The 25800-nt window shown below is 38.5% G+C and overlaps 1 protein-coding gene across 1 annotated transcript in view; it reads right to left on the bottom strand.

The window, feature by feature from the left end:
* Positions 1-24945, bottom strand: part of CFAP43 (cilia and flagella associated protein 43) — a 46762-nt gene extending 21817 nt beyond the window's left edge. Inside the window, exons 1-17 of the mRNA XM_014957599.1 lie at positions 24860-24945; positions 21519-21772; positions 20622-20718; positions 17703-17870; positions 16152-16302; positions 12286-12436; positions 10119-10181; positions 8896-8975; positions 8026-8157; positions 7121-7237; positions 5947-6027; positions 4957-5105; positions 3906-4009; positions 2741-2881; positions 1538-1707; positions 644-796; positions 86-216 (exon numbers count right to left, since the gene is read on the bottom strand). Of these exons, the coding sequence (XP_014813085.1) occupies positions 86-216; positions 644-796; positions 1538-1707; positions 2741-2881; positions 3906-4009; positions 4957-5105; positions 5947-6027; positions 7121-7237; positions 8026-8157; positions 8896-8975; positions 10119-10181; positions 12286-12436; positions 16152-16302; positions 17703-17870; positions 20622-20718; positions 21519-21772; positions 24860-24945 (2228 nt within the window). The remainder of the gene's footprint in view (positions 1-85; positions 217-643; positions 797-1537; positions 1708-2740; positions 2882-3905; positions 4010-4956; positions 5106-5946; positions 6028-7120; positions 7238-8025; positions 8158-8895; positions 8976-10118; positions 10182-12285; positions 12437-16151; positions 16303-17702; positions 17871-20621; positions 20719-21518; positions 21773-24859) is intronic.
* Positions 24946-25800: the final 855 nt, after the last annotated feature.

The following is a 25800-nucleotide window of genomic DNA, read 5'->3' on the forward strand; positions in this document are numbered from 1 at the left end:
GTCTTGAATTGCAAGTAGATCAAAATTAGTCTGTCAGGATACAGGATTTTGCACCATCAATATTGGTCTGCCACTTTATACATACTTCCATTTCAGACACACCAGGGCACCATCATTTTCACCAGTAACAAGGATGAATTTGCCATCCAGCGAAAACACCACGGATCTGATTCCTCCTCCTTGATACGAATGACAATGCTTTTGAGCAAGTATATCCTAGAAAAGTTATAGAAGCAGTATCAGCAAATATGTTTTCCTAATGAAATACGCCTGTAAATTATGCTTCTTTATTTTTAGATAAAAGTAAATTAAAAAAATATCAAAGTACATAAAAGACTAGGATATATGAGTCTAAAATTCTTGACTACAGATGGGGGAAGTTTGTAGCATATTGATTTTGCAGGAGATAAAGAAGAGTAGTAAAATTATCTACACTAAGATTTACTGGAGAAGAAAGTAAGCAGTTTATACATTCATTATAAAAACAATTCTACTGTATAATGCTATGTCAGTTCATGCTCAACATAAATTTTTCTGAAACATGTTCTATTCAAGTAAAGAAAAGCTTACAGTGAAAGACAGTAGTTTTCACACCTCTTTCTCACGTAAATCAAACAAAGCCTTTGCCTGGCTGCCCACCTACCATAGTAAGAGAATGATAGATGATCAAAACCCCATCCTTGGCTGCTGATGCCAGCCAGCGTCTGTTGGGTGATAAACAGAAGAAACCTGATCCAAACTGATTGCTGGGAATCCTCTTTTCTGACAGAAATACCGATGGACCTGCCAACATACTCTGCCAAACAAACAAAATGTTAGCAGTAGTTTAGATGATGGAAAGATTTCTACCATTTTGAGAAGATCAGTGAGAGCTTTTTGGGTTATCACATGTGCTGCAATTTAAAATGTTGTTGGATTACTGAGCCCAGGAAGCAGTACTGCTGCTACGCTGCTGATTTGCTTCTTATCTCTTCCAAGGGGTCTTTATTCAGTATGTTTGAGCCTATATATATAGACTATTCAGTATGTTTCTTGGCTCAGAAAGTATAGGGTTTGTCAAAGAGGAATGCTCACCTTTGGAGTTCACCTTCTTACTTGACCTGACTCTTAAACTGAGCGAGGCCTATGAGCTGCAGAGAGCTCCAGTTGAGCAGCAGGCAATGACAGTGGCTTCCTGAAGCCCACAAGGTTTCACTGCAAGGCAGGGCTGGGCTGGGTTTGCAGTTGCCTCTTAGAATCGTGGGCTCACATTGGCTCAGTTCCTTCAATAGCTGGATATTCAGGTTACTCAGCAAACTGCACAAAAGCAAAGCTCCCCTACAGAAGCTACATGTAAAATGCCTGCAAGTTGTATGAATTTTAAGAACCAATATTTGGCTTTGTAACAGAACAAGGAGATGGCTTTTGCCAGGTTTCTGAGCAGAGAAGTGCAGAGAAGATTTCTTTAAGATGATATCCTGCTATATGCACTTTATCTACAGCCTTTATTCACTGGTACTTAACCACCACCCAAAATAAAGCAGCTTCAGAGAATTACCTCTTCAAGGAGATGGTATTTACAGATGAAAGGTGCACAGTTACAGTAGCCATAGACAATGTTATCCTTCAATCTGACTGCTGAACTCAAAGGGTAATCCAGATCATATTGCTCCTTTTTAATGGCACTAGCATTAAGCATTCCTTGTTCATTAACATACTTATCGTTATCTAAAAGATTGAAAAAAAAGAAACAGAAAGAGCCCCAAATCAATGCATTCCTAAAATATCAGGTTTAGATATTCCTAGAATACCAGATACAATTAAAAGTTCTGTGATCACTCATGACACTGAGGTCCATTTTTTCTTGCTTATAGAACTTCTAAAATGCTATAAGATTACAGCTCTGTCCTGAATGACACAAATTACTGAGTTGTTTCACAGTTGAGCATGGCATACATAAAACAAATCTGAACAGTATTTGAGAATTTAGCATGGATTACCCAATTTAGTGAAAGACTAACAGGTTCCCTTCATTCTACTTCCAGATTATGAATAGAGATTCTACCTGTAATGTCCAATATGTAGATACACAGGGCCAGATTTCCAGAAGGTGAATGGAGGTATGCTATTCTCAAGTCTCCTTAATTCTCCCCTTTTAATCATAGTGCTGTTTTTTTTTCATGTAATCTTTCCCTGCAACATTCCTTATTGGGATAGAAGCTAATACTTTTAACATACAACGGACACTTTCCTTGGTGCTTTTATATAGAAAAGCTATAACAAAGACAGGGAATCATTTTTTTTTGAGATGTATCAACCTTTAAATTTTTCCTAATGAGCTATTATATACCTATAATCATTCTTTGAAGAAGCTGGTGGGGTTAATTCCACTTTGATACACTAGTCTGCATATGGGTGATGCCCAGCCCAAGGCCTCTTTGTGGCTGGCTTTGGGCAATGCCCACACAGCAATAATAACAATAACAACCAGTAGTAGCTGTAGTTAAGTGGTGGCTTTGTGATTCTGGAAGTGAATTACTGCTTCTTTCCTTAGCTGTCCTTCAAAATACCAGTCTTTCTGCTGAAATGATTCAGCAGACTATAAGTCTGCAGCCTGCTGTGTGAGAAATGGTGTCCTCAGAGAATGAGGACAGATGAGATGAAGAAAGAGATTATGATTGTTAGTATTTTTTGTTAAGGGATAGCAATAATATGTTATTGCCTTAGAAAAATATCACAGAGTATATATGTCAATTCTTACCTGTTATGAGTGCTGAAGGTAGACAAAAAATTGCCAGCCTTGCTCGCTGGACCTCAGCTACGTTAAGAACTGCCACCACTTCAACTGAGTTGTTCTTCAAGTCAGAAACTACAGAAAGATCCAGCACTTCATCTGCCAATGCTGAAGCAGGTAGGGAACAGCAATGTAAATTGTTACTAAATCATAGTAATGTTTTTATTAAATCATGTGAAACAAAAGGAGATCTCTGTTCAGAGTAAGTCTCAGATCAACCACGTGGTTTTGAACTTGCATTAAACCAGCAGACAAGCCACAACCTGGTTTCAGAAAGTGCTGCACGCACACAACTTCAGCTTGAGGCATCAGGTGCTGAGAATACTAAGCACCAGAGTGTTATTATTACATTAAACATTCAAATTTGAGTTTACATCCCACTTGAATTGTAGCAATTTTGAGGCTGTCTGCTGATAACCTCCAGATAAAGCCCTGCTCTAAGAAACCAGCCAGACAACGAGAACACGATCAGGCAAATTCTGAAAATTAAGGAGATGTAATTCTATATTTGTCAAACCAATTAAAATGATAAAATAATGCCCTTTCTACTTAGAATTATGATGCAGATCCACATGCACAGATGTGATCTCTAAGTATAATGTTACTGGAATTGAGAGACTGCATAGACAAGTTTACAAATTCCAGAACTTTTTTTCAAGTTGAAACTCCATTTTTTATTCTTCAGTATCAACCAGCAAAGCTGATCCAACAGCACCCGTGTTAAAGACGGGGCAGACATTTGTAATAGGAGATTGTACCCAGCTATCAAGACCTACAGTTTTTTAGTCTAAGTTCACATATGGTGAGCCATAAAAGTCTTAAGTTCCTTGCTAGCACTATGAACTTTTGTGCTGAAGTTGTGATCATTTGGTCAATTAATCCATTCTCTTCCCTGTGACTTTTACGTTCCCTGGAAGAAAGGTCATATTACATTTACTCATTAAAATTACTGAGGAAAAAAAAAAAAGATTGGCCAGAACAAATATGGTTGGGAAATTGGTGGGAAGAATACGTTTAGTTCTCCTAAAAAATAAGTAGAATGAAGGAGAATGACTTAATCTGATCAGCAAGTATACTTAAAAGAGAGCAAATAGTGAGAATACAATGTAATTAATGTTGTTACATATATTACCTACATATCCAAGAACTTGGAATAATTTTGAAGGCCGGGCATCAAGAATAAAGATATGTCCTTCTGTAGCTCTAGTGATGAGGAACTGGCCACTCTGATCATAACTAGGTAAAATATAAATCCAAGTAGAAAGCAGTTCAATACAAACAATAAAAAGGGTCAAATAATGCCACTCCCATAACTCTGCCGACTTCATTGAGGGCAGAAACGCAACGGAAATTTCATCTTCTAGGTTTGCCAGCTCAGGGTCTGATATAAAGCCCAGTGCTATGAGTGCAATCTCCAATTGAGTGCTTGGTCAATCTAAAGCCAGTGACCCTGCATAGCAGTCTATGTTAACAAGTTTATTAAATCTTTCTTTGAAGTTCACTTTTCAAAAAAATAAAACTCCTATAAAGTTTTTCACACTATTTTGAATAGACATGTTTTTGCTTGCATTGGCTTCACTTTGAATAAGTTGCTTTCTGTATCTATTTTTAATGTTGTACCTTAGGTAACTGTAAAAAAAGAAGTAGAAGTAAAACATTCTCATGTTTTTCAATAACTGAAAAAAAAACCCAAACAACAAAACAAATAAAGCCTTTAAGATCACTAGAGATAATTACAGGAGGACTGGTAATTTCTGGAACTCTAAGCAAATGAATAATTATCAATGGCAATAAAAATCCACCCTAATAGAAGGGATGATCAAAGGGCTTAAAATTAAATTCCCAAAACTTCAAATTTATATTCAGTGAGAAATAAGCCTCTAAATTCAGATACCTGGAATTGTGCATAATTACTGCATGTGGTGATCTGTCAGAAAGGATGTTATAATTGAGCATCTTCAGTGCTCAGTTAAACCTTCTTAAAATACACGTTTATTATATTTCTCATATAAATCCTGCTACTACTCTTCTAGCAAGCAATTCAGAATATGTTGGGAAAAAACCTTGAAGCTGTTAAAATATTTTATTTTGTTATTTTTTGAATAAATACTTCAATTTTTTTTGTTCAACCAACAGCATTACTCAAATTGAAAATATTCCTGCCCTTGTTACTACATACTTACTGCAAAGACAGCACTGGAAATTTGGAAAGAAAAATTCTGTGAACAACCCGTGGAGCTTCAGCTTTGGTAACATCAAGGAAATAGATTTGACCCATTTTGGTCCCTACAGCAACACTGTTGGAGGAGGGACAGCAGGCCATAGCAGTTGCCTAGTTGAGAAGTAAAAGATACTTAACAGTTCCATATCATTTGATGTATTATGCTATACATTAGTATGCAATTAGTATGCAATTTCTTTTACTACTTAAAAGTCTCTAAAATGTGAAGAAGAAACCCTAAGTGGTTTATTTAAAAAACTTTTTTTTTTTCCTCATTTTTAACAAAGGAAGGATTTTAGAGACATCATAGGCATTTTACCTACACTCTGTATCCACATATTAAAAGCTGATTCTGCGCTCCTCAGAAAAAAACTTTATATCCATTATCCAGATTTTAAGTGAAAGATGTTTCACCCAAATAACATGAGTACGCTGCTGTATGTATAGCTGGTACATAAAGTGATTTTTTTTCTTACTATGTCAGATTTCAGGGTTCAAATGCCTCCTACATAAAGACAAAGCATCAACAGCGTGAAATACTTTTATCAACTCAATTCCTAAAACCAGGTTTTCAGATCAGTCAAGGTATTTAGTTTTTATACACTTGAAAATGTTCCTTTTAGTTCTGACACTCAGTAAAAATTAAAATTTAATAAAGTAATATAATGAAATTTGGATTGTTATTTACAAATACATGCTTACAAACACATCACTAGGACATTAGGCTGAAATATTTCTGTTGCTTTATGGCCAAGTTAAATACATGATTAGTTCAAGGAAACATTTTGAATTATGATCTTTATAAAAACTCTTTCATGGGTTGTTCAAAGACACTACTGAGCTTTCCCCAGCACAGGTTGATCCAAATCTGTGGAATATTACACTATGAATTGAAAAATACTAAAGAAAATGTTAAGTATCAGTCACTATATAAGCTCCTGGTTACACGTACCTCAATATTAAGGTTCAGCTTGCTGAGACAAGTTCCATCTTCCAGGAACCAAACTTGTACTTCACCTGAACTTGTTACAGACTGTTGGACAGAGAAAAAACATAGTCAAAAGAGGGTGGAATAACCAAATAGTCTGGAAATGACTAGTGATCTTCTATAGAACATAAACTCAACTAATGTCTGAGCACAGCAGATCAACTAGTTTTGTTTGGAATTATCTTGCTTTTCCTTTAAGTCCAGTTGCTGCAATGCACACCTGTCTAAGGAAAACATTTAATAACTTTTATGAATCGCTGCAACTACAGGAATGGTCTTTAAACAGAATGAGACAATTTAGGGCAGAACACAAACTTGATCAATATTAGCACTCCCACCATTCAGCCAGCAATAGATAAACCTGTTTATAATTTTCTTTGCATATGAAAGGGATTAAGGAGAGGTCTTGTTTTCTGTCATGACGCATATCATAATGGTGCTCCAGTTCTTCCTATATCTGGGCTATTTTATAATTCCACAGTAAAGTATGGCTAGAGATCAATCAACCCTCAGAGTGAGGTAAAATCTATCATTCCTGTGCTAACAACAAACAAACAGATTCAGCAAATCTAATCGATTAAGACCCCAGGGTTCCTAGGCTGGCTACCTGAAGTATTCATGGTCTGGAGATCAATCAGACTTGTTGGCTAAAATATATATCTTGCAGGAGTCAAAGACAGAGGAGGAAAGCAAGGAATTGCTCAGAATGAAGAGATCCATGAGTCAGGACTTCTTTGTCCCTGGACCCAGGACAGAGGCATCTCTCAGGCTGTTCCAATTTGTGCTGAAGGCTGAAAAGATCAGTAGGAATTTCTTGTTCCAACATCTATTCTCTGAACTAATTCACCTTTTGCTCAGCTACGTTCTTGGACAATAGTGAGTCACACAAATCAACAGCAGAACCAATATGACATTTTAGCAGTCTGTGAATTACCCACCTTGCATTCCAGAGCAAGTTCTGACCCTTTTATAGGCCATATCTGAATTATTGCCATTTACTTCCTTTAATGAGAAGTTACACAACTGTAACAAATATCAGAAGAGTTCCAATCTCTGCAAAGCTTTTGATTTTGTGCCTTAGCAACTGATTACCTGAAAAGAGCTACAATTACATATGAGAAAGAGTACCATTTCTTACCACACAGTACTTGTCCCCTGGAGTAAGAAAATCAGCCGCCAGAAAACAAGTGCTGCCTGCATCCAAGAGTTTGACAGCTTCTCCACCGTGCACAGGTTCGTAAGTATAGACTGTCCCCTGGCAAATAAAGAGAAATAATCTATCACAGGGCTAAAAAACACTTCATTAAAAGTTTTCAAAGACTTCAACAAAAAATACACCTCTTTCTGAGCTGCACTCTCTAAAGTTTTATATTTGACTCTAAACTGGAGTTAAAAGTGCCAGCAGAATTCAGCTGAATTTACTGGATTATATTAATTTACACTAGCTGAAGATCAGGTTAGTTCTTTTTACAGTGATCCAGGTAGTCCCATTTTTGAGAATTTTTGTTTCTCAAAATTGCTTAAATATAATAATTTTAAACCACCCTATTTCATGTTACTGCAGGAATTAATATTCTAAAATAATACAAAAACATAAATCATAAATGTTAAGCTTTAAGAGATGTTTTTATCTAAAGATTGCAAAACCTCTTAGAAACAATTAATAACTAATATTAACAAAGATTTTAGAACATCTCTACCCATGTTAAAAAAGAAGAATGAAATCAGGTCAGTAGGTTCCACGTGACCTGGACACACTGGAGACATTGAACATTTGCTCCCCTGTAAACACACAAGTATTTCTTCTGGGAAATCTCACCACTTGGTACTTTATAATCCACTATCTGTGGGAGACAATTGTTCTTCATTAAAAGTCTTTCCAATTTTTCATTCAAAAACACAAGATGAACTAAATTCGCCTCTGATACAATTAGTTGACTTGTGTGATTACATTACAGACATCTTATATCAATAGTATCAGCATACACATATAGAATCTCAGGAACATCCCATTACACAATGTCATTATCTCAGATGCTGTACCTTGTCGGTGACCAGCAGCAGGATGGTATAATCAGGAGAGAATACGAGGCTGGAGATGGGTTCTAAGATATCGGCACAGATTTTCATCTCGTACCGCAGACCATGGATGTGATAAAAGAATAACATGCCCTCCTGTGCAGAAAAGTACAAATCCACATCAGGTCTAGGTCGTTTAGCCCTAGCCCACTCTGGCAAACTGAATTGCAAGAACTTCTGAAAATCTTGCAAGCAAGAGTGTTTAACCGTACCCCACCGCTAATGGCCTCATTTGCCTTCAGTATGTTTAAATCCAGAGGACTCTTAAACCTGGATAATAAATCTATTGAAAAATGAAGGTGTCCTTTAATACAAGTCTTACTAACAAGTCTTACTTTTGTTTGATAACGGGAGACTCTCATCAGTTAATACTTAAGAATTTGTATTGGGTTTTTTGAGACAGCGTAAGAATTTGCCCCACTCTTAAGCAGTAACGTACAATGGCATCGTCAGTTTGGGTTATTGACTTAGATTTTGCACAAAACAATCTGTTAGTTCTCTTGGCCATTTTCCCTCCTTTCCTGTTTTTTGTCCATCCTTCTTTTGTGTTCCTCTAAAATACTCATTGCCTTTTGTTAAAAATAGCATTGTTCTCTTTTGTTGCTTCTCTGACTACAAAAAAGGAATCTCTTCCCACCCTGCTCCCTTTCATTTTCTTGTCTCAAGTCTTAACAAAGAAAAAACACACAATGCCAGGGAGGACCTTTATAGTTCTGATGCCCTGCACTTTTCCTAACTCCTGTTTCTGCAGTGAAGTCTGCACATATACTCCATTTGAATGTTCTTTGATTTTCACACAGTAAGAGTAAGCCAAAGGCACAAAGGCTGCCTTACGCGTCCAGCTGCGTACAGTCCCTCGTTACAAAATGCCATGGAAAAAAACACTCGGTTTTCCAGATCCTTTGGTTTGCCACCTGAGAGCACAAAAATGACATAAATAATCAACTTTAATTTATTGCAAAAATGTGTCTCAACTTCAAATCTGAGATGATTTACTATTTGTGAGTAAAAAGGTTCCATGGGCTATATATTCTTTGGACTGGTTGCTGTGATGATGAACGAGGAGGTTTGTATACATAACGTGAAGTGACAGGACTACTCTTGTCCAATGAACTAGAAATTAATTTGAGAAATCATTAAATTTGGTAAAGGCTGCTAAATAGCCACATTAAAGTTTGTCAATAACAGAATCATAGAGTCATTTAGGTTGGAAGGGACCCTAGAAGTCCTCTGTTCCAACCTCCTGCTCAACACAGAGCCAACTTCAAACTCAGAAGCAACTTCAATGTTAGATCACGCTGTGCAGAGTCATACCCAGCTGAGGTCTGAGTATCCCCAAGAATGGAAATTCCATAGCTTTTCAGGGCAACTTTTCCCACTGCCAGATTACATTCACTATGAAACTATTTTTTTCCCTAATAAGTACCCAGAATTTCTGTGGATACAAACTGTGTCCTTTGCCTGTCTGGTTCTATCATCTCTGTAACCTTTAATTATGTTGCTGAAGCAATAATAAAATCCTCCATTTCCTTTTCTCCAGGCTGAACAAACATATTTCTCTTAGCCCATCTTTGTATGGCATGTACTTGGACTCTGCAATAATCTTTGTGGCCCTGTGGTGAACTCTGTCCATTATGTGAATTTCCTTGCTGAACTGTGGAGCCCAAACCAAAGTGTTTGAAACAAAATCCCGAACAAATCCCTAAATCCTAACTCAACTAAATCATAAGTGATTGCAGTTCTAAAAAAAGTTACTAAAACAAAGCAGCAGGGAACCCATTCTAGCATTGCTTATTCTAATTCAAATTTGAATGAACAGAAATTATTTCACTGCCACAGTTTCTCCCGAGGCTATTCATTTGGCTGTCCGTTAGCCCAAAAGCTATTAATTATTTCTCATGTAAACAGATAAAAGATTGCCATCAACGTGTCTTACAGAGGCCAACGTGAGCTGTGTTTTTCTAACCAGTGGTTTCCACCTGTACTCACACATTATTACTCCCAGACATCACTGGTGTTCATAAATATCTATTAACTTGATTTGAACATGGAAATACCTTTCTTTTTCTGTACTTCTCTATGAACATACGACACCACATCTGAGATTTTACGCATGCGTTCTGCAGAAAAGAAAACAATTATAATGTCAACCTTGTTTGTGTGTCAATATTGCAATAACAGTCAGTTGTATTCCAACCTACTGAAGAAAAGGCTAGGTTCACTACACTGAATCAAAAATGCACATTTTTCCCCAATACCCAATTTCTGTCATTTATGCAACTGAGCAGGCACAATCTTTCTGTGATTCAGCTTACAGCTGTAAAAGGGAGATGGCAATACTTGGCACGGAGAGTGGTACAGATGCAGATTTATCAATGTTCCAGTGCTAAGTTTTGGTATTGTTATTTCTAACCATGATTTTTTTTTTTTTTTAATTTGATGTAATTAAGAAGGAAACTTCAGTCAGTCTGACAAAAATGTCCAAGTAAAATGTGGCTTCTTATGATCCTGTTTGCAACACCATAACAGGAATTTAGCATGTGCTTGAAGCTGGACATGCACGTAAGCATTCTGCTAAACAGATACAGATTGCAGTCTGTTTTAAATTAAGCAGAAGTTTCAGTACAGCACGAATACAGAAAATTTTGTTACAGGTTTAGGACAAGACTCAAAAAAGAATACACAGACCAAAGAAAAGCCCGAACGGTAAATATAAATAAAAATAAAAATAAATAAAAATAAAAATAATAAAAAAAAATAAATAAAAACCTTCTACTGAACTGGCAAAAACATTTCTGGTCATACCTCTGCTTTTTATTTGTTGATGGTTTCCAACTCTTGATTTTGTAAATTTAAAACTCTGATAATTTCAAAAGCAGAGAAATAATGCTGGTTTGTTGGTTTGTTTTTTTTTTAAGAGTAGCCTTACATTTCTGTGCTAAGCATCAAAACTGAACAGAGATACAGTACTTCAGAAAAGTCAAGGACACTTGCTGTAGCTTAAAAAATAATGTATTACATGACAAAAGAAGAAAACAAGATGATCACCAGCCTGTCTGTTAACACTGCCTCAGTGTTTATTAGAGAAACAGTTCTATGCTGGTCTAGTTCTAGTGCTAGGGAGAAGCATATTGTCCTAGAAGTATATATATATACTTTTTATATATATATATATCCTAGAAGTATATATCCTAGAAGAAGTACCCCTCTTAGACCTGAGTGAACCAGTGAACTTCATGTGCACAGCAGAACTGACACCTTCCAGCCCTGCAAAGGACAATAGTACACAGGTTGCCATTGCCAGAAGACTTTATGCTGCCTGGGTTCCCCTGTCTTCCATCTCGGGAGCCCTCCAAATGGCCATGGAAGGGCAGCATGTGGCAGGTAGCAGGGGAATGACCTCGGGATTCCCAGAAAAAAAAGAATGCTTGGAATGGGATGCTGTTGCCACAAAACTTGAGTCAGTCACCAGCCAAAGATGCCCTTGAAAAAAGACAGGTGGGAATACACATAGGGCAGAAAAATCACTTCCTCAAGCTACAATCAGTTTGAGGGTCATGTACCGAATCCTCCCATTCCAGAATAAATTAAAAGCAGATTTCTTTGTTTGAAGCCAAAGACATCTTCTGTTCACTCTCTGTGCTTCATACCTTCTGCAGTAAAGCCTGAGATTCTTTACAGACTTGTTTTCATTAGAAAACAGTTTATGTAAGAGCCGACCCTAAGGAATTCTCTTAAGCAACATTACATTAAATTCAGTTTTGTTGTTTGAAGATTTATTACGCATCTTCAAAGATCTGTTCTAACATTATCTAACATACCAAATGAGGACAATGCAATATTTCATGCAAAACAAAATGAATTATCAGTACTTAACAAATAGGGAAAGGACTGTGTATAGCTGGTCTATTAATAGTATAATGCTAATCTAGTAGGGCTGGTTAATAAGATCGAGGCTCCTGGAACTATTGTTAATTTTATCATTTTTGATGTATTCAGATTTCTCTTTGTTTTGCCAAAGAAAAAAGAAAGCCAATTATTAAGTGCTCAAGAAACCCACAGAGAAGTTCAAAAGACATTCTCAAATGTTTATCACATGAATAAAATATGGCTTTACCATTTCTGTAAGGTACACAATAGGAGAACAGAAGAAAGCAAAAAAACGTTTCATCTATTCACTCTCCTCCCTACTTGAATAAAACACACAATGCAGCTATTTCTTACCAGGTAGAGGTTTTTGTTGAAGAGCAGAAGCACGGCATGTCTCAGCATCAACTGCCAAAACATATCCTTCTTCACAGCCCACGTAAACTCCTGAGGCTGCAGTCCAGCAGTGGGCAGTAGGATGCACTGAGGACCTAACATAATTTCTAGGCTTCAGCACAAAAACAAACAAGTTCAATCAACAGTTGACAAATATCTGTACAAGCGGTTACATACATTTTAGGGCAAAAATAAATCATTACCTCATAGAGTCTCACCACTGGTATAACATCAGCTTTATTTTATTCAGTCGTCCCTTCACTGAAGCTAGTAACTTGAGAAACAAGAACATTTTCGAAATAGTCTATGACTAGAGACAGTGGTGGAGAACTCACCTCTCTCCTGAGAAGCCTGATATAATAATGAACTGCATTTTTTAAATTATATATTTAAAAATTTGAATTTACATGGATTTATTCTCCAGCCCTTGCATCTGCTACAGTTTTGTCCTCTAGCTTGGAATTCCCTTCATGATCTTCCCTACCCTCACAAAGATACTGACCTACCATAACCAGGTCATCTCCCAATTTTTTAATGATAAAAATATGATAAAATTCAACACATTGAGCCTCTAAATGATTGTTTAAATTCTTTGGTAACATCAGAATAGCACTGGAAGCCCAAACTGAAATGGTTACCCACTATGACTTCATCCTGGCAAACTCTTTTCAAACTGCTTTTCGGAATAATCTTCCACTTTATAGACATAACTTGTACATGTGGTTCTGCATACTCAGCAGTGCTAGAACACATTTTGTTTGAATAGCTTATCTTATCATATAATCCAAGTTGGTCTGTAAAACAGCTCTGTCAACCTTTGGGTCATCTGCAAATTAGTTCTAGAAATATCCCTGCCACAGACTTCCCATGTGCCTTGAATTTCATTTTGCTGAAATAAATCTCATAAATCCATCATCCACAAAACAGGAAGAACAGAACTTCTCCAGAAAATATTATTAAAGACAGCGACCTGTTCAGATACAACAGCAAAAGGGGTCATATAAATACCATGGCAGAAAAAACTAGATGGAAGAAATTCAGGGAGGGGGAGAGGTGAACAAGATACAAGAAAACCTGGGGAGAACCTTTAAAAGAGAAGACTTGGAGAACTAGTTCTGCATGTGAGCAGAAGTGGTGAGGAACAAAAGACAATATGATGGATGAAAAACAAGAAGAGTCTATAATTCTATAAAACACCTGCTGTCTCACTAAAGGTTCTATAAAAAGAAGAAATATGGATGGATTTGTGATGAAAACATAGGACAAAGATTCATCAGGACCCAGATTTCATTAGTAAAATATGCCAAGGGCTTGCTGCATGATTCCGGGTAAGTAACCTGCTCTCTATGCTTACAAAGCACTTTGAATTTCTCAGGGGAAAATGCTACAGAAATAAAGTATATTAACATTTACTTTATAAATCAAATAGGACTAACAGTAATAAATCTAGGGGCTCTCCGTCACCCAGAGAAACATTTAATATAGGCATTTTCACTGATTTTATGAGGCTTGAACATCACAAATCTTTGGGAAGGTTGTAACTGAACTACTGTGAATCAGAAGACTCCTGTGTAAAAGCAACTTCTGTAATGTTCCTTTGTACCTGCTGTCATGACTATTCTTACACATAAACCAGGTAAAATATGCTCTTCCTAGGATGACATTATGTAAATCCCAAACCAGGCTGCTTCTTGAACTGTGCATTGGTACGGTGTGGCATAATAATAATGCTGGGTTTTTTTGAGCTTCTCTCCCTTTTGAGGAGCACCTCTTCAGAGAAAATAATCCATGATGAATCCTTGTGATGAAAAGTTTTATGAAAAGCTTTATGAAAAGACAATGAAATAAAATTGGTGCTGGGGTTGGAGTAAGGTGGGCTTGTCATGGTAAAGCATATTGAGAAAACTCAGGTCCCAACTGTAAGAAATACTGAAACAAAACTAGATCAATATAATGCAAGAAAAGAAAAGGATTTAAAGCTTTAGGACATCTCGATCCCTTTTACTCTGCTGCCCCGTTGTGGTTACACTCCGGTACACACCCAGCCTCAGTATCTCATTCCAGAGTAACACATTTCAAAGCAGCAAACAAGTGCACTGATAACGGGCTTGCTTTTCTTACTTGCCTCTCACATATTCCTTAGGAGTGGGCTACAGCTTCCAAGCACCACAGACCACAGGTTGAAGACAACTCCTTTAAATAAGAGTCTAAATAAATTACTCAGCTACCACAGTTCGGAGCAAGGTGAAAACATGCCAGAAATTGATTCGGTGCCTCCTGGTACTAAGGTGTGAGTGTAGCACCTCAGAATGTAGTACAGAGAAAACAGCACACCTCCCCATCAACAAAAGGAACACCAGCAGCTTGTATTTCTGCAAAAGCTTTCATTTCTAAATAACCTGATGTTCATTATCTTGTCAATATTCACAACTAAAATACACCCATTTAGGGAATTTGGACAGTAATTAACTATCAAAATATTTACCGTGTAATTTGAAAGAAAAGGAAATCTTTGTCAAAGCCTAGTACAACAATATATTCTTACCCCAGGAGTATTTCTATGTATAAAGAGAACAATCACCTTGAAGGTGCTAAAAAGACATCTAGTGTTTCCTGCAGGCAGTTGGAAATGCAAAGACCCCACAGTGGTATCTAGCATGGCTGAAAGCACAAACTTATCCATGTGGAAAAGTTCACGACATGGTTCTGCAAGTTCAAGCATAAGAACCTACTATTCCTGAATTGACCAGCATCCATACAAGGACAGACAAATTACATGAAACCTCCCGGACCTAATATGGGAGACCTAATTCTCTTCATTTCCCATGTTCTAAGTCATTTCAAATCTAAGCAGTTCATGTGTAATCAGCATCAGTGCAGGATGTTTGTTTGCAGTTATTGATTCTCCTGGAAACAAAGGGCCTCAGCAGTCAGACAGTTAAAAACCTCTGAGAACCTGAATGCGTGAAGCCATGAAAAGAGGATGAGATCATTCCCTATTTTTAGTTTTTATTCTGCTTTATAAGAAAAGTTTCTGGCAGAAATCTGTGGTATACTGATTTGATAATACGGAACTCACATTTATCCCTTGAAAATATGTAGTATAATGCCAGTATCATCTTATGCATGGTAGTTTTGGTGTCACACATATACCACAAGCCACCAAATAGAAATTGATGGTCCTAATCTTAGCAGAGAATCCCAGACTTGCAAGTTAAATGTTTTCACACTGGGAGCTGCTTCTAATTGGTAGTCAGGCGAAAGTAAATTTCAAACAAAATGAGGATGCTTTTGAAGCCTCTCAAAAGAGGCATCTCATAGGAGACTAACAAGTCAATGATCAAATACAAGCGAGACAAATGGGCAGATCCAACACTGACAGTGGCATGGGAAGGTATTTCAGAAGCAGGGGTTGCTGTCTTGAAACATTTTCAGAGTCAAAAAGAACACAAATCTCAGAGGGAAGTAAGGATATCTGAAGGTTAGCACAGGAATAGGTTTTCAAGGTTTGAGCAGGTCATAATAGCTTGGGCATGGTTAAATGCTGACATGCTCCTACTGCTTCTGGGATACAGATTGGTACCTCCACTGCACAGATCTATCACCATGCTAGGACCTGGGTGAGAAATCTCTACTGCACTGTGCAGCAGCAGCATGTCTTGTAAGCCTTCTGTCAAAATGGATTTCAAAAACATCGTTGAGACAATAGATCTATTTACTGGGTTGTACCTGTTTAACAGACATTAAAATTATTCATTTATTAACAGCCATTTGCATAAAAAGCATAAAGATTTGGAATAATAAAAAGGGAAAAAATCAGTAACTACCAGGAATGTTTCTGCTTCATCTCCTACCAGTCCAGCAACGGCGGAAACTGGCAACTCTGGGCCATAGTACAAATCTTCACCATAATAAACTGGGAAAAACAAATCCTTATGAGATCTCACAGACCCTTGTTCATCATGGAGCTTCACAGGGCTATGAAAAAGCAAGAGACACTGTCTGAGGAGAAGAAATATTACAACTAGTAAATGGTGATACAAAACTGAGGAGCATGTTTGCAAAACTGTGAGGCACCAACTCGGTTAATGGACTTTACTCCTGCAAGAGCAATGGAGGCCTGTGGGAGACAATCATTCTCCGTGGCACGTACCATTTCACTGAAAAAGCAACAGTAATTCTACTCCAAAAGAGGAACGTTGTTAACTGGCAGAAATGGATTGCCATACTCTAACTCAGTGTCTTTTCTTGTTGCCTTGTATAGACAACTATTCTGTGTTACTGTTTCCTTATTAACCAGGATTAATAAAGTTGCACACTTAACTTGCATATGCTGTGAGGATTATACTTCATGTTTATGTAGAGAAAGTTTACCAATGATGCAAAAATTAGTAGTAGTATTTGCCTGTTGCACTCTGGTAATCAATGTACAAGTGGCTGCTGCAATACAGGAGTTGAGGGTTCCATAGTTTATAAAGTACGTTGATTTATGATTTGGAAAAAAATATGTAAAATAAACCATTCTTAGTGGAGGTTTAACCTCTATTGAATGGAACAAAACGTGAGGAAAAAGGAGTATTTTCGTATGTGTATTCTCTACTGACAAAAACAAAACCCCCTTCAGTATTCTTTCCATACTACAAATTAAGGCCATGTCTATACTTTCAGTAGTGTAACTCTGTTAGTGGCAATATGTTGGTTATATTGATAGCTAACGAGTTCAAACATGCTTGGGATTTGTAGAGTAGCTGCCACTGAAACAGCATAGGAGTTATATTTCAAGGACTCCAACTTGAATGACACACACTACTTTTATACCAGCCTCAAAAAGCATTTTAGCATAAATAAATTCTAGGTTTGCTGTGCTCAGTGAATTGCATTGACTGAGCCATCCCCTGTGGACCTGTAAATCAGCCACACAAGCTGGAAATCACAAAGAAAACTGCTTTTGGTACAATTTGTGATTACAACAACATACTGTTTAACTCTGCTTACTGGGAAATAATTTGATCCTAATTTGGTGGTTTCATAGCTACAAAAGCAGTGCTCACCACAGCCACTTGCAGGAAAGCAGGTGGAGGCACTACCTTAATTCAGTCACGCAGCTTTTGATAGAGGCTGCCAAAGCAGCTGATTCATATTAACTTCATTATGTGCATAATCTGGACATGTGAGCAGTAAGAAATTAAATCATAAATTCAGTTCACATGATTGACTAGGCAGGTTCACACCAGTTGTGATTTACCAACTCCTGATTGCAATTGCTAGGTGAACTAAATTGGATTAAATTCTTTGCGAAAAGATGTAGGTTTTTAGTCTTAGTTATTAAAATACACTTCTAGATTTCCTAGATTTTAACCTAAGGGTGTTTCACTTACTTTCGTGTAAGGTGGTGCTCGTCATTATTCCTTTCAATATGCCAGAATGTAACGGAGCTCTCATTAACAGAACACAGTTGTTGCCAATTCATAGGGTTAAAACTTAAAGAGGTCACTGTTACCCCTGGCTGCGACTCACTGCACAGGAGGATATTTTCTTGCCAGTTCCTTCATTAAGGAGAGTAAAAGAAAATCAAATCCACTAAATGAGTCAAAAACATTCAAAGATAGGGATGAGATTAGGACTGACATTCAAGATCAAGTTTGGAAAACAAATACTTTGTCACTGACAAAAAAAAAAATCTGCTGTCAAACAAGTTAGATCTTCTTGGGAATAAAAAGGAGGTGGTTAATTAGACACACATAAAATTAGTACTGCTACAAAAAGACTGAATAGTGAAATAATTTTGAAAACTGACATTTTAGAAACATTATCATGCACTTCTTTTTGTGAAAAGACCAACAGAATCAAGAGACCCATCACTGAGTACTTGAATAGCCCCAAAGAATTAACTCTTCAGCACCCCAGGCCTCAGCCTTGCTTTTCCAATCCGCAAAATAATGATTATAATGCTTGCAGTTGGAAGGTGTTATGGTTAGGAAATAAAACATAGTCAACCCGTGATTATCTATGGATGAATTATTTAGGTAACAGTAATTGTGCTGTGAATGCACATACAAACCATGGCTGCATTAACGAACTTGAGCACAAAAGAGGGCAGAATTTGTGTGGGGCTGGTGGATACAGCTGACACAAGCCAGGGAATCTGCTTTCCACTGACTTTTCTTTTGTCCTGTGTAGCCTATTTATGTTCTCACCACCTAATTTGCATATTTCTCTATTATCCAGATTAATTCTTGACTGCATTTGCATTTTTAGGTGCTATCCAAGAACTGCTTAACATAATTTGAAGAAAATGATTAAAACTGTTTCTTAATTTCTTGGACTGTGTATCTGGCCGTTAATCTAAATAACATTTATAGCTTTAGTATTTGTCATTACTGCTGATGGGAAAAAAACCTAAAATGCATACACTGCTGTAAATGGATTAAGTATAATCCTGCTGTTCTGGCCTGTAATAAATTCCCCCACAGAAATAGACGAAGACACAAGACAATGGTTAATATTGACAGCATATGCAAAAAATGAGAAGTATTCACACATACGCCGTAACTCTCATTAAAATTACAGAAAGCTACAAGCTGCAATTCTGACTTTAAAAGACATCAGTGTAGTCCTCTCTCTAAAAATGCCACCATGTTCTCCTCTCGTACCTAACTGATAGTGCCAAAACTCTTTTACAGTAGATCATTTATTAACATCTGAAACTATATGGTACACGTATCTGAGAAAGAATCTGGCATTAAGTCTCTCATTTGAACAGAAAAGAATAAAGATTTAGGGATAAAATACCTCAGGTGAAAGGCAGCTTTTAGTTATCCATAAGCTTTCTGCATTTTGAGACTGACATAAGTTTCAAAAAATCTCTTATACATCTGATTCCAAACTATCTGCTTATAATACAGGAACTGTGCAAACAGATTGCAATTACACATGAAGAACACTAAACATTAACATTTCCTTCATCTGTACACACACAATGAATGCACAATATAATCCAATTGCAGAAGTGAAGGTCCTGATCTCACAGTAAATTCAGACACCTCTGCTCAAGTTATTATAAATTCCAAGTTTAGTATTGTAAGGTAATTCTGTTTTGTTACTAAATTCTTTCTGACTGGAATCCTGGATGAATCTTTTATGACAATTAGCTGCTGATGGTCCCATTCACGCTGATTCAAATAGGATTAAATTGTTTGGCTTTGGAAATGGCCATTACTGTAAAGCACTGAAACATCTCTAGGTTTTTCAATTTTTAAGAATAATCTAGAGAAATCTTTCAAGATGGTGGATTTGTGTTGTTAACTGCACACAATGAACACATTAGACCGTGTGCATTATTCCTGCTGTATGAGACACACACATAAGCTTTCCAGGCCAGTGAGACTGTCTTACTGGTTTCTACTGTGATATACACACAAACATCCTTCCCCAACTACTGTGTACAATCCGAGTTCACAGCAGAGGCACCTGAAATATTATCTACTATCATTAATAAAATTCTGAAGTTACAGGAGTTTCTGCCTCTTCACTAATCATTGTACAAGGAAAGGTCATCATTAAATTGGGAGTATACAGAATATTCAGGACACGTCCTTGCTTGCCTTCCTCCTACTCCACCCTCCCCATTTGTTTTGAAGAAGTGCTCAGACTCCATAGTCAATGGGCGTTTGCTGGCAATGGAGGCATAAACAGGACTAAATTTTTACATACCGACTTAAAAATTTAAATAATCTAACTTTCTGTATCTGTACCATATTATATAATATTTATTTTCATGACAATGAGCAAAAAATGATGATCTAACCCAGGACCCGTGGCAGCGTAATCACTGAGCACAACTACAGGACAGAACTAATACCAAGCACAATTAAGGGGATCGCTGAATGGTCCTTGGGTGGGGTGGGGGAAGTAGAAATCAACTTCAGAACACTTTTCATCTTTCAGCAGGCAATCTCCTTTCACAAACAGCACGGTACTCAGCTTCCAAGGGTGAACAGATAATTAACTGATGCTTAAGACTTCAGAAGTACTCCAAAACACAAGATTTGGAAGAAAGTAGAAGGCAGCTGTGGCAAAGTAACAGTCATTCTGACTAGTGGCTACTAATGCTAGAAAATAAACAGCAAGTTTGGCACAGAAAGTTTGCAGACAACGATCAATAGCGAAAAAACAAAGGAGATGAAGGCAACCTGTGTGTCTTGCACACTTGTTAACTTAACGTAAGCTAAAACAGCACAGGTACCAAAAAATAAATTAAATGTAAATGCGATTAGAGAATTTTTTTTTACTCTTACCATATTGAAAGAACAAATTCTGGGATTGAAGAGTAACTGGCCAGATACGGGCCTGTGAAACTAAACGCAAGTAAGGTATAGTCCAGCTGAGCATCACCTGAAATATCAAAATAAAGAGCATGGTCTTTAGTTGCCCCAGGCTTCACTGCATGCTATCACAGACTCTCTTCACAGTTCCTTTACATCCACTTTAACTCTTCAAAGGAATTCTTTAGGCCCCTGATTCCTTTGCTTCACTCCAGATTACCATTTTGATTTGATCATCAAAATCTTCCCCATGTATCACCGCCTGGAATTTTTGTCAATTCTTTTCAATAATACCACGGATTTATGAAGTATTTTTCCCCAACCCTGAAATCCTGTGCAGTCATAATTTCATTCATCTACGTGATATAAACAAGTAGTATGATCCTTATTTAAACAGCAAGGAAACTGAAACTTGGATAGGGTAAGCAAATAATTCAGGAGAGAAACATTTTAAGGCAGGCAAAGATACACATTAGATCCCAAATTCCAAAGTCTAACTGCAAGAACCCTGATTCCTCTCACATCTCAGATTTCTCAATGTCGTTTCAGCAGTCTGCTCAGGAGCCCACTGCAGTATGATTTTATTTTTTTTCTTTTTCTGATTATATTTTTGTAAATTGAATTCCATTTAATTCCATTTGGTTTTCCTTTAAAACAGCTCCATTTTGTACTGTCAGATTCCTCGCTAGCATGAGCCTAACTAAAAGTAGTGCAGAGGAAAATCCCTTCCACTGCTTTCCACGCATCTTGTCATGAGAGAATTTTCTGCCACACTGTTTTTCAAGTCGTATCAAAAAAATCCTTCAGAAACTGGACGATTAAAGTATTTTTTCAATGACATGGTGATGGGGAGGGTTACCACATCCCTACCTTTTAATTCTGTCAGTTTCCTGAGTTCTGGAAAAGTGTAGATATATATGATGGGATTCAGCCTCCGGTCCGAAAAGGCCAGCACTTGACTGTTCGCGTTCGCCGCAAAGGCTCCCACTTGGCCAGTCGGGCAGGGCAGCGCTGACGTCTTCTTGGTTTCAATGTCCAGGAAGAGGATGTAATTGCCACAGGGGTAGCAGACAGTTTGATTGTTGATAAAGCCAAAGTTCTTGTCTGAGAATCCCTGAACCCAACTTGAGAAAGAGCAACTGAATGTTAGAACATTAATTAAAGACACATTTCTCAAAATACTGTGGTAAAGGGAATGTTGTAGCCTAAGTTACGCTGAACTGATGCTTGGCATTTCTTAGACTCATCCTCACACCAACGTTGCAAAACCACAGTAGTTTCAAGATCTAGTATTCTAGTAGAATCCCTGCTTCTTTGTTTCCAAAAACATATGGTCAGCCTTACCCAGATGAAGCGCAAAGGACTGCCATAAGAACATAGAGAGATGTTTATATTTCTTCCAGTTTTCACTAAAAATAGAGTAAGCCAGTTCACAGGCTCTGGTTTTGTACTCCTATATTAGATAATAGAGTATATACCTTTATTCTGAAAGAATTACACAGGTACAATCCATACATGGGACCCAATTGTGTTTGCTTAACCTTTTTAGATTGTCATAGTTCATCCATCCCCATAAAATAAAAAATACATGGCATGGCTTGTGTTTATGTGAACGTAACCACGAGGACTGGTCTGCCTTAAAGATACCAGTACTTGAAGATGGTAAAACTTTGGAATGTAAACAGGATGTGTTACACAAGGACTGAAATAAATTACTGATGAGGAGTCAGCTTAGGAACTTACAATGTTATCAACAAAATCATAACTGCCTGCAGATGTTTTTACCTTCCAGAAAGTGAGTGGATAAATATCAGGATCCTCTTATCAAAGGGATCTGCATTTACCACTAAGCGAAGATGTCTGACTGAGCCCCAGCAGAAAAGCTTCAGCAGTGTAACAGGTATTTTCCATGTACGACAGTGCTGTTAGCACCCTCTCTTCTAATTTCTATTCAGAAACTTTCCATCTCTTTGCTTCTTCCAAATAAGAGCATTTGACTGGAAGAGATCTTTGTCCTCTGCAATTGCAAGCAGCATTTTTATGCTCCTTTCATGAACAAGTCAGTCATAAGATCAGCTCAGCTGCTGATCTTCTATACTCTTACTAGAAGATGGTACTACAGCCTCAGCACTCTCATAGTTAGGAACATTTTTCAAATGACTGGTCTTAAGATATCTATGTCCAGCAATAATTTCTTGTTATCTTTTCTGAGTAGTTTCTGCCCTTGGCCTCTGGTTATCCACCAGAGGAGCAAGTGTAGCCAGAGGGGAGTGGGAGCACACTAACCATATGCTCATGCAGGTGAACTGAACACCATGGCAACAAAGAGGAGACATTTCAGCTGATGAATATTTTTCTGAACCTTTTACACAAGAACTAGAGATATAACATGCCAGGGCACATAAGCAGACCTTTATGAATAGGACAAGCTCTATGCTTTTGCCCAACACTAGATCTGAATCAGCGGAAATGAAATAATTTTAATTTCTGTTTGCAGAGGTAAAATGAAGTCTAGAAAATATGTATGCAGGGAGAAATTAATTGGGATGACAGCACAATTTATCATCCTTATACAACCAGTAAAGGCTTAAGGGAACAAGGATTCAGGCTGTTACCTGATGTCAGCTACGACTGGTGCAGTTGACAGTGAGTCAGGTAATTAGCCATGGCTCACCCACATGTTTTCACTGTTGTGTCTCCCTCCAGTTCTGTTACAAATGTTGTGTCAGAAGTATTTCAGTCAAAAACTTAGCCAGCTGGCAAAATGTGGATGGGGCAAAGCAATTATAGTTGCTTGGGAATTTCCTTACAGAGCATTTTGCCACTGAAAAATGCTAGTTCATACGAAAGAGATTACATCAAGCTATGAGTTTTGTCAAACTTTTCTGAAGGCACAGACACAGCATTCCAGTTTCCCTCTGCAAAATATTTTTTGTCACTTTCTTGTAAAACTAATATTAATTTATAAGAAAGGCAAACTTGAAGCTTTTCTATTTTATGGAAATGAGCTTTGCTTCACATTCAGTAAGGCTTAAATTTGTTTTCATTTTGCATAATATTTTCATTTCTTAATGGTGTTTTCAAAAAAAGCAGAAAAGCTGGGCCACAGCTCTTCCAAACACCACCAGTTTGCATAAGGGACCTCTTCTGAATAGTAATAACCTCCTCCACAGATGGCCTCTTTTAAACCTCAGAATGGCTAAGGCTGAAGCCTGTTTCTCCTATTAACAGAAGAAAGAATTTTCTTCCCATTAAATGGCTGTATGTCCCATAAGCATTGATGAAACAGCTGAAATACTTACAGCGGACAAGGAAGTTTAACATCTGTCCCATTCCATAGAGAAAATGTCTAAATATCCTGGATTGCTGTGAAAGTCTCAACCAAGGCAGGGCAGGAATGGCTTAATTCATCTAGAGCTCCTATTTGCTCAGAACCAAAATGCAAGTTGTTGGTTTGCCAAGAGCTCTGGAAGAGAAGTGTCTTTCTATATATAGTGTGGGTAATGTTTGTGGGAAAAGGAAAGCTGAAAATCTCTGACATGTAGCTTAAAACACACAGAGAGAAAGACAGGAGGACTTAAAATACCAGGAAAAGGAAGAGCCATGGCAGAAGATGATGGCAGTAGAGTTTAGATATAGAACAGCCAGGGAAATTATAGAGGCTGAAGCAGTTTGGGTAAAACAGAAGAGATGTGGCCATGAACAGAACTGACTGTATGGGTTCATGAGGCCAGGTACTGAGAATAAAAAGCATGCTCCAAGAGCTCATCAGGATCGTGTGCTGCCAGAACCACTGTGCAGGAAAATACCACAAGCCATGCCACATTTCCTAACAACTCAGCAAGCTCCAGCTTAAAACTAGCCACAGTTGCTTACTCCTCACTTCAGAGCCTCCCTGTGCTGAGGGCAGAGAACCTAAGCTCCATCCAAATCCACCAGAGGCTCAGTCGCTGGTACACGCTGCAGCTCAAGTACTTGGTTCCCTTTTCCCTCACCCCCAACTACCTGCTGCCCTACCACAGACCCACAGCACAGCAGCCTCCCTTCCTTTCCTCCCTGTTAGCTCCGACGGCTGCACAGAGCTGACCGGGGACGAGAAGAGCTAACTCCGGGGGCACAGACACGACCCCAGGGGCACCCCGCCGGGTCCGAGGGGCTCAGGGGTGTATGTAGAAGGCTGAAGGGCGCGGGCTGTGCCAGCCGGCCCCCACCTCACTTCCAGCGCGGCCTCCTCAGCCGAGGCGGAGCGGCGGCCCCACGGGCGCTCGGCGCGAATCTCCTCAGCGGCCGCCTCCATCCGCCCCCGCCGGCCCGTTGACACCCGTCGCTTAGGAACAAGAACGGCCTCTCCCATTAGCTGGCACCAGCCCTCCCGCCACATTTAAAACAGGCAGCTGATTGGCCCGTGCGCCAACCAATCACGGGAAGGCTATTTAAAGGGCCAGCAGGCCAAGCGGAGGGAGTATGGCGTGCGGCCTTCCTGGGCGGGAGGGAAGTGCGAAGGGGTAAGGGGCGTAGTGTGTCCAGCTACAGCCGTCGAGCTGTACATAATGGGGTAATGCTGTGAGTGACTGATACGTACAGCCTTGAACCTGGGCAATTACTGCAGGCAGGTTTGTTAGGGGTAGAAGCGAGTCAGGCCTGAGGGAGCCACCGTAGGCCCTTCCTGTGGGGCTTTGCCTGCCACTTAATAAGCCAGCTGTGTCTGCTCCCCTGGCCCTCCTCGGGCTTTTGCTTGCACAAAAGGCTGCACCCAGGGCAGTATTTTTTCAGGCTGTGTAAATCAGTGCCTATGCCTACTCTCTACAACTACTTGGAAGGGCATTGTAGAGAGGTTGGTGCTGGTCTCTTCTCACAGGTAATTAGTGATAGAACAAGAGGGAATGCATTCAAGCTGCAACAGGGTAGGTTTAGACTGGACATCAGGAAAAAACTCTTCACAGAAAGAGTAGTCAGGCATTGGAATAGGCTCCCCAGGGAGGTGGTTGAGTCACCATCCTTGGATGAGTTTAAGAGTCGTTTAGATGTGGTGCTGGGGGTGCAGTGTAGGGGAGAACTTTGTGGAGTAGGGTAGATGGTTGGACTCGATGATCCCAAGGGTCTTTTCCAACCTAAATGATTCCATGAAATGTTAAAGAGAGCCGAGGAGAAG

This window comes from Calidris pugnax, unplaced genomic scaffold, assembly GCF_001431845.1.
Source record: "Calidris pugnax isolate Ruff unplaced genomic scaffold, ASM143184v1 scaffold4, whole genome shotgun sequence".
Taxonomy (NCBI): Eukaryota; Metazoa; Chordata; class Aves; order Charadriiformes; family Scolopacidae; genus Calidris; species Calidris pugnax.